Here is an 18,541-nt window from a genome sequence, read left to right on the forward strand (position 1 = left end):
AACTCAATGCATATTTTTCATTAGGACCTGCCATTAAACAAGTTCCTACCTAACTAATGCCTACCCTGGCTTCAAACCCCGTGCACGCTACTGACGGGCTGTGAGCGTACTCGGAACTAAATGTTGGTGATGAGATAACACAAACCACAATTATTATGTAAATTATTGTCAATTTTTAATTCTCAGCACGCTCGGGTGGGGCGCTTTGAATCGGCATAAAAAATCAGCGATTGCACGTTTGTAAACATAAAAACTTATATAAGGAATTCTGTTATGCTTAATAGTTGATTAATCTATTATTAGGTAACATTACATAAAATCACATTATTACATATGAACCTGACCTTAGAGGGCTTACTTACACGTTTCATATTATATTGAATTATTTATTCACCCTCTAATCTGAAAGCGGCAAGACGTGCCAAGGACTTCGAACCCATTACGGTAACAAAACTTTTCATAAACGTCAATTATTTTAACTTTTGGTGTTGTGTTCTCCTGAACTTTCTTATGCCTTCGAGTTTGCAGGCTGTAAAAGAAGGGTTTATGTTGCTCCTCTTTCCGGAATATCTACTTAAATCCTGCATTTTAATTAACTTACATTACAAAGTGTTTAATTTAAGTATTTATAGTACTAATTTGAAGTATAATTGTTAATAGGTATAAGATAGATTAGAGTGCACTGTCGCATTAGTACTACCCTGTAAGGACAGTGCACATTATGGTATAATAATAAATAAATAAATAATAATAAAATTCACAACTAAATGTAAAGAATGTCGTAATTTAAATTTATTTTAGTATCTACACTGGGCCGGCTCAGGGGCGCGGGCGCAGTGGTGCGAGTGGTGCGGCCGCACTTGGCGCTGTCATAAAGTGTGCACGAAATGCACTCAATTCATTTCTATTCTGCACAAATATCAGATTCATAAGACTTCGGTTTCGTTTTATCAATTTGCGAGTATCTGGAGATTCGATTTCGGGAAGCGGCGAAGTACACTCAAAAAGGTAATCCTTCTGGGCAATATTGTAAAAAAAATTGCGCTCGCTTCGCTCGTGGTTGTTTGTTTGTAATAGGGATGATGACTGCTAGCCGTCAGTGACTTTTATCAAACGTCAAAACGTTAACTTAGTAAGGCAGCTTGTATGAAATACACAGATGTGACGTTTGAAAACTTCAAACTAACAGCTGACGTGTTTTTTACGTATCATCGAAGAAGCTCTATTTAATAGTTCCTAACACATGGGTAATTTATTTTTGACATAGTAATCATCCCAATGTGAGTTGTAACTTGCTGTAGCTGTAGTAACACAATTTTTTTTCTAGTTTGCATAAGTATTTTATTGCGAGGTTTTGCTAGTACATAAAGATTTCCACATTCCAGATATTATAATGTAGAAATTATTCTGTAAGTATAAATAATATTGGTATCAAATTGAGTTCGATAATTTTTTCTTTATAAATAATAAGAAATAAGAAAATTCGCGCTCCATTCGCTTGCGCTAGTATAGCCTGATGATTATGTATTTTAAAAATCATGTGGGAATTCTATAATTTTTTGGGATACAAACTAGCCTATCTGTTCCAAATGCCATCGAAATCGGTTAAACTGTTGGACCGTGAAGCTAGCTGACAGACACACTTTTGCATTTACTTCTAATATTAGTATGCATATGGATATGGATTATTATTATGGATTATCTAGGTTCAAAATTATCAGGTTTTGGTATAAATACCCTTTGTTAATTTGAAGATTTATATTCAATGTGCATGATTTGCCAATATTCATGACCTCACCCTGCCTGTATTGATTGTTTGTTGTTCCAAGTAATAGATTCTCAAACTATTGCATTATATTATATTGGTTTATATACAGCCTATAGGTTAAAAGAAATAAAATGTCGTCTTGTTTTCTTTAAAGGGTGCAAAAGTATGCAATAATTAGGGGGTAACCAATACTACTGTTATCAATAGCAAACTTAATTAATTTTTAAAGACATGCCTACACTATTTCGCTATTCATTCAATGCAAAAATCATCGAAAATATACCTTACTATTTATAAGCGTTAATAAGCGTTATACTTAGTAATAAAAAGGTAGGTATCTATTTATGTATTGTATCGTATCAGTAAATTGGTAAAAATTGGCTTTCCTCAATACATTTTTCCATGTTTGGAAATATACTTTCTAGGAATTCTGTTTGGGTTTTTCAGAAAAGGCTTTGTCTGAATACAATGCTGAATGCATTTCAGACACTGAAACTTCGATAGAGTACCTGTCGAATCGTAATTGGACTCTTTCTGCTATGATTTTGTTTTCGTTAAAATGTAATTTTTACTAGTATAAATTCCTGCTTTTAAAAATATATAATTATATTTGTAACTACCATACTTGTTATTGCCTATACCCTAAATGCCCTATTACTTAGTATACAGACATGTTTCCATATCTTTTTCTTCGACCTATTTTAATTTTTTTAAATTAAATGAAGTATAAGAAATTAGGTATAAAATACTTACTCATATACACGAGCTGTGCGTAGGTATACTTTTGCTCATCGCCAAATTTCTTTAGCTGCTATTTCTCATTGCTTACAAATTCTGTATCCGTATGAATTTTCCCTTACACGTATGTTCCATATTGAGAAAATCAAACTGAAATTACTCGTTAACTGGACCTCGGTCTCCGTTCGCTTTGTTGTAATAAAAACTCTCGTTACGTTTCTACGTGCCTTACCTAGCTAATAAAGTTCTGTTTGTAGCATTACTAATAATATTTCTGAATGTTTGTCAATTTAAAACCTGTAGTATTAATTTAAAAAATTATTCAATACCGACCTACTTCTGAATTGCGCTTATACATACTATAATAAATAGCTGATATTAAATCGATACCGAATTTGGGAATTCAGCTTATAAAAGAAGGGTACAAAGGGTACTGGCAAGGGTACAAACATATTATACCTAATAGCTAGGTATGTTATATTATCAGGTGGCAGACCTCGACTGGCCGTTAATTAAAATGAAGTTTTGTAATCTAAAAGATTCTTCTACAATAAAATATTAATTTTAGAAGTCACAACTCCCCTCACTGATTTCAACTTTCCTAAAGTAGGTTTGTAACGTGATAAGGTGTTTTGTTATCTTTAACCGCCTGCCATGACAAAATAATGGAACTTGATGACAAAAAATTTTTAAATTTCCTTTAGTAAAATGGTGAAGTTACTCTTATTAAATATGTTTAAATAGATTTTAGGTTTATTAAAATCCCGTGGAAATTCTTTGATTTATTTGGGATATTGAATTGGGAGTGAAAACGTAACAGACAGACGGATAACAGACAGACACACTTTCGCATTTATGATGTTATCCTATACTTTGTGATATTAGTATGGGTAATATTTTTTTAAAGGTATCTAGGTATTGTGTGAAAATACATTCATATAAAAAATAAAATATAATATAAAGGGTAAAACACTTATTTAGCAACTATTAATATAGTGAAAAATAATGAAACGTATCTTTTAATTTCGAAAACGTTTATTTATTAGGTTGGTACTAGTTGTTCATGATTACAAAATTTAAACTATCTACTATGTCATTTTACAAACTACAACATTTCACTATTAAGTCTCGTTTATTTAGTTAATATTTACAATGACTAATAATTTTTATAATTGTAGTTTTATTAACTATAAATAAAATATTATTATAATTTGCATTGTGCTAAAAACTTTATGTAGTAATACTTAATTATATTTCTACATTAGCTTACAATAAAACTCCAGAATATTTTTGCTAAATTAACTTATTTCACACTTTCAGTGTGCGTATATAAAGGAACTTTAATAGAAAACCCCAGTGAACATTTTAAAATATAACAAATTTATTATTGTACCTACCTGCTAAATTCTGTCCGACAAAAACTGAATTGAGGAAAGCTTAATAAGTAATAATTAGAAAGTTTTATTTCGTTTGTTTGATATATCTCTATATGAATGAATCGCTAAATGTGTTTCTGATCGCAAATCTCGAGAACAGCTGAACTGATTTCGCTAATTCTTTTTTATAATATTTCTTAAAGTACGAGGATGGTTCTTTCCGGAGAAAAAAATTAAAAAAATTGTGAGTATTAAAAAAATTAAAGAATCGACTGTTAGGCGGTACGAAGTTCGCCGGGTCAGCTAGCTGATAATAAAAAGTAAAATAAGGATTGAAAATCGAATAGTACAGGACACTTCACAGAAAATCTTTATAGGAAATATACACTGAATAAACACACATTATATTAAAATATTTTCGAACATTTAAATTACAAGTAAGTAGGTACAGTACGCGGCAGAAAATAATGTACTTATACATCAGCCTTAAGAAAGAGATTTCGGCTTTGTATAGCGTTGGTTGTGTCACCCATACCTAAGTGATGTTTTGTCGGTCTTAACGACAGAGACAACGTTCTACAAAGCTCTTTGTAAAGGTCGATGTACATTTTCTGCCGCATACTGTACCTACTTACTGAGTTCATAAATAATAATAGAAACATAACTGAATATTTGCCAGTTGTTTATTTCGTATGCAAAAGCATTGAGTTGGTATAATATTATGAAAGTGTTTTGCAATGCAACCGCTCATAATATTAGCATAATAATATTGTAAGAACATCTCAATATTTAACCAACACGACAGTCATTTTACATGATAGAGTAGGTACGGTACCTACACTCAGGTACATTTTAAACAAACACAAAATCAAAGACTTGTTGATAAGAATTTGTTTTTTGACATAAGCACAATTGAAAAAAATAGAAGATAATAATGAAATGAAAATTAAAACTTAACTTAAATTTTAATTTTAAAATTCTTATAGTATTAACAATGTGGCTAATTCCGTTGTACACAATCTCTAAACTAAACTAAAATGGCACCTCTAAATCTATTGCTATCCCTTTCATAATGTTGCTTGCGGAAAAGACTAGCACTAGGTTTGGAACTGTTTATTTAGTTTAGTTTAGAGATTGTGTACAAGAGAATTGGCCCCTATCTACTTAGGTTAAATAAAAATTGAAATTAGTGCCGCAAATTAGATTTAAGTAAGTATGTGACTGAAAAGGGCGGGCTTGGTCGCCCTGCCTTGTCCACAAAAAATAATTGTTAGAGGGAAAGCCGTAATAATAATTAATAATAACTCTATGATAATATGAAACTAATTCGTCCGCGTGATTTAAGATTTTTGAGCATCGCGTGGAAACACTCTAATTTAGTTTAATAACTTTTCCGGGATACGAAATAGCCTATGTCCGTCTTCGGCATGCAAGCTATATAACTCTGTACCTTTCGTCAGAATCAGTTTAGCAGAAGAGACATGAAAATTTAACAGAGAGACACACATTCTACTAAGTATTACCTATATACTTTGTTACTTTTTATTGAGTCAGAATCAATAATGATGATAAATAATAAAATTAAACACATTATTTATATCTAAGTATTCATATCATAATCCACACTAATATTATAAATGCGAAAGTATGACAGTCTGATATCTGCTAGCTTTTCACAATCCATCCGTTTAATCGATTTTAACGAAATTGGGCATAGGTTACTTTTTGTCCCAGAAAATCAGAGTCCCCTCGGGGTTTAAAAAAACCTAATTCCACGTAGATGAAGTCGTGAGTATCATCTGTTTGATACAGAGATAGCTTGCATACCATATACTGATATAAGCTACTTTTTATCCCGAAATATAAAAACTAAATCCACGTTAAGTCGCGGGCATCATCTATATGTATTGTAATTTTAATAATTTTTCCATTGTATTCAAGCCTTAAAAATGAGGTCACAATAACAATTTCCAACAATTACCTCCGATCATACAATGGTATTAGCTAATTAATTAATAGCACTTCAAAGTATGTATTCGTTGTTCTGTCAATGAATCCGTGGGTAATAAACTTGATTAATAGCTATATAAATTATTGGATTCAATTCTAATCGAAGTAGGAGATGAGCTGCCTAACACTATCTAATAGGTACAAATAAAATACAATATTTTTAAAATAATCTCACTTGATATTTTAATAAATACATTAAAAATATGAATGAATAACAACAATAGAAATGTATATACATACAGAAAAACTTATCACTAAAAAATTTATATTTACAAAAAATATACGCCGTCCAAATGGTCATTTATGGGCATTGTGCCCAAAACACTGGCGCTATAACCTCGCTGAACGGCAAGGCTCAACCGTTGAGCGAAATAAGCACCAGCTCTTGATGGGTCACCAGACGCGTGAATCAGCTTTTGGGAAACGACGTTAATAAAAGCTTTCGTGTCCGATGACCATGGGCCCAGAGTCTCAAACGCAAGCGCCGCAAATACATAGTCCTTACTAATGACTGAGTATTTACGGCGCTTAAGCTCTTGAGCTGACTCGGCTGCTGCAGCCGCTTTTTGGCACGTGCCCGATAAATGGGACGCTGCCAACGTGTCGACCCAGGTCGCATCCCACACCAGCGCACGCCCCATCGACCATGGTACTATAGTCATCCCATCTGGCCTTTTGCCGTCATCCCTGAACAAGCCGGAAGGTTCTAGCTGAGCTGGGACTGAGGCAGTGGCCAGAGCGCGACGGACTATATCATTAATAGCACCATGTCGATATAAGCGGCCTGCACTCCGAATACAACTGAGTCCATGGTGACCAAACCGATCCACGGGGCTGCCGCAAGGGCAATAATGAGGCTCACATACCTTGATTCCCAAGCGTAGGCAAACGGCCACACGAAGCGCTGTCTGGTCGAGAATCGTCCCCAAGCTATGAGATGGCAGAGCGTGTAGCCAGTGACCCGACTCCTTTTCGGATACCGCCAAAATTCGGGCTTTATCCGTAGCCGAGGTACACTGCGCTACTAGGTCCGCGTGTGTCAAGATAACACGCGGTTTGTCCCAAAGGCCCTGACATTCCACAGCAATAGGATAATCTTTACCAGGACAAGACGCACTCCAAGCCAACTTGGCCTCCGCAAGACTCTTCACCACAACATCAGTCGGACTGGTTAGATTAAGGATCTGACTGATGAGAGTGATAGAGCCAGAAGCAGAAGATAAGAAAGCGGGAAGCGCAATGCTTGAAATGCTTAATAATCTTATATTTATATATAGATCTAAAACTCACATTATTTGGTCGTTATTTTTGCTGTTAAAACACTTTTGTAACTTAAAACAAAACTCCTATAACTACACACATTACTAGGTGTGACATTCTTTAAAACTAAGCACCATATTTTATACCTGTTAAACTAATTGAAATCCCTGACATCGTTGATTTACTCTAAATGTGAGATGCATGTAGTCTCATGTTCTTATGCTAATTTTATAGCATCTTTCAACTATAGTGTGCAACATGTCGAGATGGCAATCGGGGTATGAGGCGGGGCGACGCGACGGCAGTGCGGGTTAGCGGGGTCCCCACACGGATTGCCATGTTGACCTGTCACGTACTATACATACAAGCTTTATTTTCCTGGGCATTTGACTAGGTATATTCTCTTTTTATTATTATTCTCAGATTTATTATTATAGCTTCAAAAAAATGTACATAAAGAATAATCAGAGATTTATAATATTCTCATAATACCTATTATTATCTACTTACCTCGCACTCCCAGGACAAGAGGTAAATAGACTTTCTTGTTTAAGGACACTAGTCCAGTGAATAAGCCTTCATTCAACCTTACCATTTTAAGCTGCTAAGATGAAACCCTGCCAGACATCCTTAAACTTTTAAACTTTAAGGTTGTCTGGCACGGGGTTGCCATGATACTAAGTGTCTGGCAATGCATGACGTGATTTCTAATACTATCTCAAAGAAAATATAAAAAAATTGACTTTATACTTTGACGTAAGATTTTTTACACCTTTATTACCCGTTACCTCTCAAAGCCACCCCAATCCAAACAAACGTTCCTCCTAGTGTTGGGGACAATACGCAGAGAAACTTTCAGCTTTTATAAAATAACGAAGGTCTGGCACGGGCTCTTAGTCCATTTTGTAGGTAACTAGTTACTACGAAACGACGTAATTTGAATCTTATTCCGTTACGAACCCGAATAAAATATTTTCGATACCAATTACGAAAAGACGAAGAATAAATCTTATTTCGTAGCTGGTCACGAAACATTCATGGTTACCAACGTGGACGGAAACAACTTTTCGCGTTGGTTTCATCTTTTCAACTCAAAATGGCAAAGTTGAAGGCTTATTGACTGGAGACACAACGCCATAGGTACCTATATATTATATACATTATACATACATACAATATAACTGTATATACAAACAGTTATACACACTTTTACGTCTAATGGACTATGAGCCCGGAATAACCAGACTTTCGTTATCTTATAAAAGCTGAAAGTTTCTCTGAGTATTGTCCACAAAACACAATCCACAAAAATTAAAAACTATTAAAGTTTAAGGGTGTCTGTCTGGCAAGAGGTTGCCACGACACTGAGTGTCTGGCAATGCATGACGTGATTCCTAATACTATTCCAAAGAAAATAAAAAAATACACTTTATATTTTGACGTAAGAAATTCTACGCTTTTGTTACCTGTTATTTACCCTATTTACCAAAGCCACCATGATCCAAATTTCATAGTCGCTGATCGTTCCTCCCTGTGTACACAGTTCACGACAGTTAGGGAACTAACAAAACGACAAGGCTTCGACGTCACTAGCAGCTGTCACATGCTATTACATTTGACGCAGGTAGCCCTACTGTAACCCAATTTTTCTATGATTTTACGTCAAAATAGCCCAATATTTGGCATATCGTTGATTCAGGATCAAACCGAGAGTTCCCTCGCTCTAGTTTACTCTGATTAAACTTAGCTTTTATAAAATAACAAAGATCTAGCCCTCCCGGGCTCCCTATCGATAAGTTTTAAACTAAAACTTTTGTTTCCAATATCATAATCACATAAAGTTTTCCAAAGTCATTTATCTGTTCAGTAGACAGCTTGAAATAGCTTAATGCACTTTATCCCATCCTATACCTATTACTTAAATAAACATTACTTAGTTAGACCAATAGACTGAGATATTATGTAATAGGTACATTACGCATAATAATATGTTACTAGCAAAGTAATCACTACTTTAAGTATTGAAAGCTATTGCATGAGCAATATTCCTTTAGCAAAATACAGGTAGGTACCTTCCGAGAAAACTCGTAGCGTGTTTATCTTTAACCGTTTAACTTTCCTACTCAGGAGTGATATTGGAACCAGAAGTTTTAGTTTGAAATGAACTTTTGTAATATTTAGATGACATTCGCTTAAAGTTTCCTTCTTCTTTTATTGATATCGACCCTTTTGTTGGAAGTTGGAAGTCACTGTCACTAAGCTGGTCTGAGCAAAGAAGTTGGAAGTACTACTACGTCTGAGATAGCGAAGCGTTTAAGTACATAAGATTTCTTGGATGTCAAATAATAAACACAATTAATTCATGCATAAAAATATTTTTTTCTGTTTGTTACAGCATCACCGTTTATCTGATTGAGTTATACACAACTTTGTACAGTTATTGTTGGAACTTCTGTAAAGTTTTCTAACATAATACCATCAACGTAAAACAGGTGACGCGCGAGTCGTATTGCAAACGCATGCTGAATATAAATAAGCTAGTGAACTATAAAGTGTAAGTCTGTACCTAAGTATAAGTTCTTACATATATTTTTTAGCTTTTCACTCAAACTTCAACACTTTGTACTTATGTACATAGAAAGAGATAGATTCTTTGTTAAAATACATTGTAAATCTTTATACCTACTACTTACGTGGTAATTATCTAGGTATCTAACTAGGTATCTACTCGTTGAAAACTCTTAAATAAACTAACGCGCAATATTTTCCGCGTATCTACAAAGCATTAAAAAGTACTCTACTAATAACTGTGCATCAATTTCGATAGTTCACGAGAATTAGCTCTACATACTATTTCATTTTACATAACACGTGACGGAAGATTCAACGCAGCACAAACTCCTAGAAGTTGTAATCGCAGGAACTGTTTGATAACAAAGCGAAGCACGTTGGAGCAGAGCTGTCCCTTGTATTACAAAAGTCACGCATACAAGCGTGTTCATTGTGAGGTCCTAACGCAGTTGACGTCGCGCGCTAAGGTTGATGCCTACCACCGTATACTTGACGATCACTATGACCTTCGATTGGCCAACACTCTCTCATTGGCTGGCTCTCTTATATTGGCTGAAGTGGATTGCTGCAGCTGCGGCAGCAGTACCATTAATTCAGAATAAAACTACAAAAGTTGAGATTGCAGCAATGATTAATGCAGTTTATCCCGCAATTGACCAGCTTGTTGCAATTAAAGATGCGCAGCTGACTGAGCCGCTTGTCGTGATCGCTACGCTTTGACGGTCGTAGTAGTGGTAGTGGCTAGTTCGCTGTCATGACGGTGCATCGGCACCGGCAGCACCTTGCCCGCCAGGCGCGAGAACGTTGACCGAAACTGGCGACTCATGCTGCAATACAGCACGAAGTTCACCGCAGAACCGACCAGGGCCATGAGATCCATCACCTCACCTGCCAATTAAATGAATCATGTTATAAACAGGAACTCATACAAGTAATAAATAATTTAAAAAATTAAAAAAGAGGACTACCCTGCTATATTTTTTTTCCAAAAATTTATAGCCAGTGTCACTCAGGATAATGCAAGGATGTCTGACGATATCCCATACATCCAAATTTTCCAGGCGTTTAGAAGATATGGTGGAATAAAGAAACTCACAGACATACATGAAACCTGAAATATTACCTACACTCCTGTTATTTGGACGGTAGTAAGGTTTCGTCTGCGTGAATTTAGGTTTTAAAAAATCCCGTGGGAACTCTTTAATTTTCCGGGGATAAAATAGTCTCTATCTATGTCCATCTCCGGAATGCAAGTTAAGTCTTTACCAAATTTCGTCAATCGGTTAAACAGAGGAGCCATAAAAATGTGACAGACAGACATCCTACGGGAAACAAAAAAAAAATTATAGCCGCGCACTTTGCCGCTCTTTTCCTTATAACAAAACATGTTACTAAAGATTTTTGTGTTATCATAATTTATGTACTACATATACGTATACAAATTATTTATCAATAGCAAGATATAGGTATTACCGAAAGGTGAAGTTTTAAAGAAGAAAAAAGATAATAACTTCTATTCTCCTCTTGTCACTTTACAACCTAATGAGACCCTCAGGAAAATACCTCCTGACCCAAAAAGCTCGAGATGATTTACAGCGACTGAAATTGGAAGGTTTATATTCTTTAGCATGAACCTAGCGAGATTGTTCTCGAGATTTAAAATATGGATTTTTTAGGGTTCGGTACGTCTGGATCCCTTACAGAATCACTCGTACATGTCTTCCTGTCTGTCTTTGTCACAGCCAATTTGCTTGGAATTTACTGAACCGATAAAATGGAAATATATGAATGAACCCATAATAATTAATTTCTGTGACTGTGGAAGCGTAACGTACCTAAATGAATAAAATTTTAGCAAAATTAGAAAAACAAAATTGCAAACTCAAAATAATATCAAATGAAAGTATGGAATCTAAATACAAATAATATTTTTACTGGCTTTTAATTTTTATTGTTGTTAATGTTTTATTCAGATCATTTGATAAGCAAGAAAAGCTTAGGTAAAGGAAAATTCCAGGGAGGTTGAAATATTTCCTCCATTAACTACGTAGATAAATCTACGCAGTCACCACGAGCTGCTTACATACCCAGCTTTGAAACTGAAAATACAAATAATACCTATTTAGCTAATATATCTCGTTACATTATTCATAACTAAGCGTTATTCAAAATATTAGGCAAAGTAAAATTATCATAATTAATATGCATCGCAGATAAATTATTAATATACTTTATAATAATATTGTAAATTGATCACTTGAAAGAGCAACCGCCAAGTTTCTTGCTGGTTCTTCTCGGTAAGAACGGCATTCCGAACCAGTGGTATATTAAACTAGTTAACGATTCAAAAGCACTTGTAAAAGTTTACTTGAATAAAAATATATTCTACTCTATTCTACTCACTGACTTTACGAAAATCCATTCCTAAGGGGGTTAAATGGGGGTTGAAGTTAGAGATTTAAAAATCGCCGTTTAGGTATTCTGCGTGAATAGATAAGTGAGGCCTTTTGCAGCTGGAAAATTTCTGATGTCATGAGAATCCAGAAGATTTACGCAAACGAAGTCGCGGGCCACGGCTAGTGTGTTATATAAAATAATTGGGACTACATTTTCTAAAATAATAATCCACATAATATTACGACTTGATTGAACTGAGAAACCACATAAAAATTGGACTCAATCAAAAGTTCGCTTCTAAAGCAATAAACGCTGTAAAACAAAAACATCACTCCTATCTAATAATTCTTTTACGTTCCAAGATCAAAGCTTTGTTCATCATAATACATACCAATGGCTTCTGCAGACATAAAAAGAATATAAGAAACAAACAAATCTCCGACCGATTTTCCTATAGTATAAAAACTGTTACAAGAATCATTTCATGAACTAATAGCGAGAGAGCCAGCGCGTGTCAGACCTTTGTTATTTTATAAAAGCTGAAAATTTATTATTATATTATTGTCCCCAATACTTTGAGGAACGTTTGTTTGGATGTTTGTTAGGATTATGGTGGCTTTGGAAGATAACAGGTAACATGTATCATGGCAACCACCTGGCCGACACCCTTTCAGTTTAAGGGTGCCTGGCAGGGGGTTGCTACAGTACTAAGTGTCTGGCAATGCATAAAGTGGTTTGTAATACTATTCCGAAGAAAATATAAAAAATAGACCTTATAGTACTTTGACGTAAAATTTTTTACACCTTTATTAGTTTATTACCTGTTATCTCCCAAAGCCATCATGATCCAAACAAACGTTCCTCCCAGTTTTGGGTACAATACACAAAGAGACATTCAGCTTTTATAAAATAACGAAGGTCCTGGCACGCGTTGGCTCGAAGTCCATTACTTAATGTACTGATATTATGATGATGATAACTGATTTTGTTAATTAAAAAATCTGCTTAATCAGAATTCGTTTATATTGTATCGTTATGTTAATCGATAAAAATTTAAATCGAATGTATTATGTCCTAAAACACCCGCCAAGTGCGAGTCAGATTCGCGCACTGAGAGTTCCGTACTACAACCGTATTTTATCGCCTCGCAGACCCGCACGTCACTCGCGTTCGCCCGCACTGGGTTAACGCGGGGGTTGTGCGGGTGTTCAGGGCGTTCCCTCCCCGATTGACATCTCGACCTTTCGCGTACTATATATATAATGTGTCCTCACATTCACATTTTAAAACAAAGCAAATTTTTATAACACTAGGTTACATTAAAATAATAAAATATCTTATTGCACATTTAAAACAATAAACTTTTCCTGTATTCGCCCTTATTAAAACTTATAATATATGTATAGTGATTAAAAACTAGTATGAAATTACAATATGGTCTATGACTGCACCACAAGCGTGATCGAAGCAATTAGAGCCTGCCTAATATGCATGTAATTAATTTGTTAGTTAAATAAAGCCAACAAAAAATACACCCCGCCGTAATGGAGTTGGAGTACCTACCTACTTAAATGAAAATAAAATAGGTGTTTTCTTTATTTTCCTAGTGCCAAATCCCACTTAGGTTTGAAACGTGGCGAAGTATCTTGTTCACGTAATACATTTGCGCCCATAATATTATTATTTGAGTACCCTTACGACGTGTATATTACCAAGAGATCGTAAAATTTATCGAATTCAATCATGAGTCCAGCACAGGGAACCACCTGAATTTTTATGATCTTACTTAAAGTATTACGATAGTAACAAAATATAAAATATCTAGTTCAGGCAAAGATCAAGTTCAAACGGTAATTTTATCAAAGTAGGTACTAAAGTTACCTACTTACAGCAATTTTTGTTTCCTGGCATATTTATTAAACTAACATAATAAAATTACACTACTTTAAGTAAGTAGGTAGGTACATAATGCCCGCGCGACGCGCGACGTCTGCGTGGATCCAGCGGATATATTATGTTTTTAACCGACTTCAAAAAAAGGAGAAGGTTCTCAATTCCACTGTATGTTTTTTTTGGAAGTGCATGCCTGAAGACAGACAGACAGACACACTGTCGCATTAATAATATTATTAGTATGGGTAAGTATGAATTAGCTGTTATGGATAGTATGGATATTGGATGTGGATAGGTAGGTACTTAATAATAAAGAATCGGTAGTCGGATTATTGGAAATACTGCAAAAAAATTAAATACCCTAATTTAAAAAAAAACGGCCAAGTGCGAGTCAGACTCGCGTAACGAGGGTTCCGTACTATAGTCGTGTTTTTTCAACATTTTGCACGATAATTCAAAAACTATGATGCATAAAAATAAATAAAAATCTGTTTTAGAATTCACAGATGAAGCCCTTTCATATGATAACCCACTTGATGTAGTTATCTTACTTTGAAAATTGAAAATACTAATTTTTAGTTCATGACCTCGATTTAATTTTTTTTTATGTGACCCAAATTCACGGTTTTCACATTTTCCCTCTGCTATAAGACTTACGTGTCTGCCAAATTTCATGATTCTAGGTCAACGGGAAGTACCCTGGTTTCTTGACAGACCGACAGACGAACAGACAGACAGACAACAAAGTAATCCTATAAGGGTTTCGTTTGTCCGGAAGGTACGGAACCCTAAAAATTAATATTAGGTCAAAGAGTACCTATCAAATATTTCAAGCCAATTGTAACAATAATTAATATTATGAACACGAATGCTACATCTCGACGGATTTAATTGGAAAGTGCGGCTTGTGTGTTCCTACGTCACGTTCCCTCTGAGAACCCTTATTACTCGTTGTGTTAATGGCTCATGGATTAAGTAATCTAACAAGTTAAGACCGAAATTGAGTTGAGTACAATATATTTATTTTCTTGCTCACCCTTGATTATTTCTCCAGAAAGGCTCTTAATCTATTTCTTTAACATCTACAGTTTCACTAGAGCTCTAGAACTACAAAAAAAAACCGGCCAAGTGCGAATCAGACTCGCGCACTGAGGGTTCCGTAGTACAATCGTATTTTATCGATATTTTGCACGATAAATCAAAAACTTACTAGATCTCGTTCTAACCAATTTTCGGTGGAAGTTTGCATGGTAATTAATGTACGTCATATATATTTTTTTAGTTTTATCATTCTCTTATTTTAGAAGTTACAGAGTGAGGGGGGGGGGGACATTTTACCACTTTGGAAGACGTGTCTCTGGCACAAACTATTCAGTTTAGAAAAAGATGATACTAGAAACCTCAATATCATTTTTGAAGACCTATCCATATACCCCCCCCCCACACGTATGGGTTAGATGAAAAAAAAAATTGAGTTTCTGTTCTAAGTATGGGGAACCCCAAAATTTATTGTTTTTTTTTCTATTTTTGTGTAGAAATCTTAATGCAGTTTACAGAATAGATCTACTTACCAAGTTTCAACAGTAGGTATAGCTCTTATGGTTTCGGAGAAAAGTGGCTGTGACATACGGACGGACAGACAGACAGACATGACGAATCTATACTATAAGGGTTCCGGTTTTTGCCATTCGGCTACGGAACCCTAAAAAGTATTAGATAAACAAAAATATTAAAGAAACGAAATCTTACAGGACAACGCTGTGAGGCCTTTGAGGTATTCTAGATATATTTATCTAGAATACCCCAGATATAAGTAGAGAGATAGGTTGACAGATAAATTGATTAAATATTTAGTCTTTAGTGTTTACCCCACCTTATTACATCAAAGCTTGTTGTTCTATAATACCATCAACTAGCAGACCCACCCCGGCTTTGCTCGGGTGGAATTAAAAAATCAGCGTTTCCGAAAAACACATATTTCTTCATTTGTAACCGAAAACCCAAACACTAATTTTCATGGAAATAACTTAAAAAATGAAGGACTTTCCTACAAAGTTTCACCCCCTATTTAACGCCCTTGGGAGTAGATTTTAAAAAAACGTGAAATACATATTTTTTTTATTTTTAACCGAAAGCCTACCGTACCGATCGACCATCGATGTAACTTTAAAAATTTCATACAAACTTCCATCCTCCAATTAACCCAATTAGGGGTGGAATTTCGAAAAATCCTTTCATAGTGGATACGTACTCTTTACAAAGAACGCACCCTCCTTTCATGTCTCTAGGACCAGCGATTTAGGCTGTGCGTTGATATATTATGAGTCAGTCAGTGAGGGCTTTGAATTTTATATGTTGGTATATTACCTACAGATTTGCAACACTTACCAAATGCGTAGTAACATATTTGAAAAAGATGCGGCGCGATGGCTGTAAGAAGTCCGAACAAAGCTTGTGGCAGTTCGGTGGCAAGGAACAGACCCAGCAGTGCGACGAGCATGCGCGTTGTTCGATCAGTGCGACCGCCACCGCTGGCTTTCTTGCCACCTTCTTCATTGAGACGAGTCTTTTCACCCTGTATACGAAAATATTTAATGAGGATCTGGGCTTCTTCTTACGCAGATCGTCAGTACTAATAAGTAGGTTAATTGTGCGTGCATTATGGTCTAAGCTGTGATAGCTTAGTGGTTAGGACGTCCGCCTTCTAATCGGAGGTCGGGGGCTCAATCCCAGGTACGCACCTCCAACTTTTCGGAGTTATGTGCGTTTTAATTAATTAAATATCACTTGATTTAACGGTGAAGGAAACATCGTGAGGAAACCTGCATGCCTGCGATTTCTCTATAATGTTCTCAAAGGTGTGTGAAGTCTACCAATCCGCACATGGCCAGCGTGGTAGACTATGGCTAAAACCCTTCTCACTCTGAGAGGAGACCCGAGGGCGATGGGTTGATCATGATGATGATGATGGTCTAAGATCCCTCTACACAGCAACCTTCACCCATCTTATTTGACAACGATTGCCCAAAATAAGGAGTGTAATGTTTTCAGGTTGCAGGTCATGTACGAGGTGTATGTGAGTTTCTTAAATTCCACCATAACTTCTAAAGATATGGACCAAGTGACACTAGCTGTAATTGTTTGAAAAAATTCAATGTGGCACCATTTTTAAATCTGAAAATTTTTACTTTATAGGTATTTCAGTGTTTTGCATTGCAGTCTGGTCGGGTTTTTCGATTTATTCACTCATCTGACAATGAGTGAAGAAATCGAAGTTGGGCGTTGATAATTCAGTCAGTCAGTAAGCTTTTCCTTTTATATATTTAGATTTAGGTGGAAGAAGTTTTTATCTCGTATCTCGTACTATTGGTATCACAAAGGAAATTGTTTATGATTGGTCTGAACTGCCGCTCTATCATAGATCGGCGTTCAATAGCTACGAGCTGGATCGCCAGCGCCAACGAGCAGTATGAGAAAGAATCCAGCCATAATGAATCTATAATTTCAACAAGCCTTTCTATGTTATGGCAAGTTAGGGCAGTCCGAAGCAGGCAGTGGTAGATTCATTTTACGATTCGAAAGCACTTGCAAAAGTAATAATGTAAACGATTCTATTCTATTCCATTCTATTTTGCTAATTAAGTATATTCTATTTTATGTCTACAGTCGTGGTCACATATCACGCTCTGGAGTAAGTACGTAAGTAAGTACGTATTTCGAAAAACAGTCCAGTACTTATCAAATCCTTTTGATGTCTCCCCGAGCTCTTGAACTCGCCGCGTTCAAGAAGATAGCCAGCCTTCCGTTAAATTAATTATTTGTTCAGTTGCTCGAGTTTCTTAGATACTCGTACATACGAGAACTTTACGCAAGTAATTAATTCGTGAGCATTCATCGCGTAGTCGCCGCGACTGGCAAGAAACTCTGTCAGTAGATGGAGAAAATGTTGCTTGGCACAAAGAAAGAAAAAAAGTTGTACCATCTTGATTTTATTGGGTTTTTATATTTGTTGTTAGAAATAGATAGCGGCTATAGAGATCCACACTTTCTACCTCTTTGATTATTATTTACTCTCTAATGATTACACCTATTACGGTTCATGAGATACAGCCCGCTGACAGACAAACAAGACGGACAGACGGATGGACAGCGGAGGCTCAGTAATAGGGTCCCGTTGGCACCCTTCGGCAGAACCCTAAAAACATAGTATAAGAAAGGCTTTGAATGTCGTTACATTATAGCAGCAAATGATATGTCTAAGTATATGGGATGAGTATACCGAAAAAAATATTATACAAGTAGGTGCGATGTAATTTATTGTTATGGAAACAGCCCTTGTAGCCTAATCGCGCAGGTGGGTATTACATTTGAATTAGAATAACATATTTTCGTGCGAAATGTTGCGTAAATATGGATGCGAGACATGGTCGCCTATCTCATCAGCCTAAGCGTGATAAGATAGCTCAGTCACTCAGCGAGCGATGGAGCAAACTATGCTTGGTGTTTCTCTACGTGATGAAATCAGAAA

At 35.6% G+C, this 18,541-nt stretch overlaps 1 protein-coding gene across 1 annotated transcript in view; it reads right to left on the reverse strand.

The window, feature by feature from the left end:
• Positions 1 to 7,144: 7,144 nt before the first annotated feature.
• LOC117996620 (G-protein coupled receptor dmsr-1-like) overlaps positions 7,145 to 18,541 on the reverse strand; it is a 29,557-nt gene continuing 18,160 nt past the window's right edge. Inside the window, exons 3-4 of the mRNA XM_034984731.2 lie at positions 16,402 to 16,588; positions 7,145 to 10,611 (exon numbers count right to left, since the gene is read on the reverse strand). Of these exons, the coding sequence (XP_034840622.1) occupies positions 10,433 to 10,611; positions 16,402 to 16,588 (366 nt within the window). The 3' untranslated portion in view covers positions 7,145 to 10,432. The remainder of the gene's footprint in view (positions 10,612 to 16,401; positions 16,589 to 18,541) is intronic.

The sequence above is a fragment of the Maniola hyperantus genome, chromosome 3 (genome assembly GCF_902806685.2).
Source record: "Maniola hyperantus chromosome 3, iAphHyp1.2, whole genome shotgun sequence".
Lineage (NCBI taxonomy): Eukaryota > Metazoa > Arthropoda > Insecta > Lepidoptera > Nymphalidae > Maniola > Maniola hyperantus.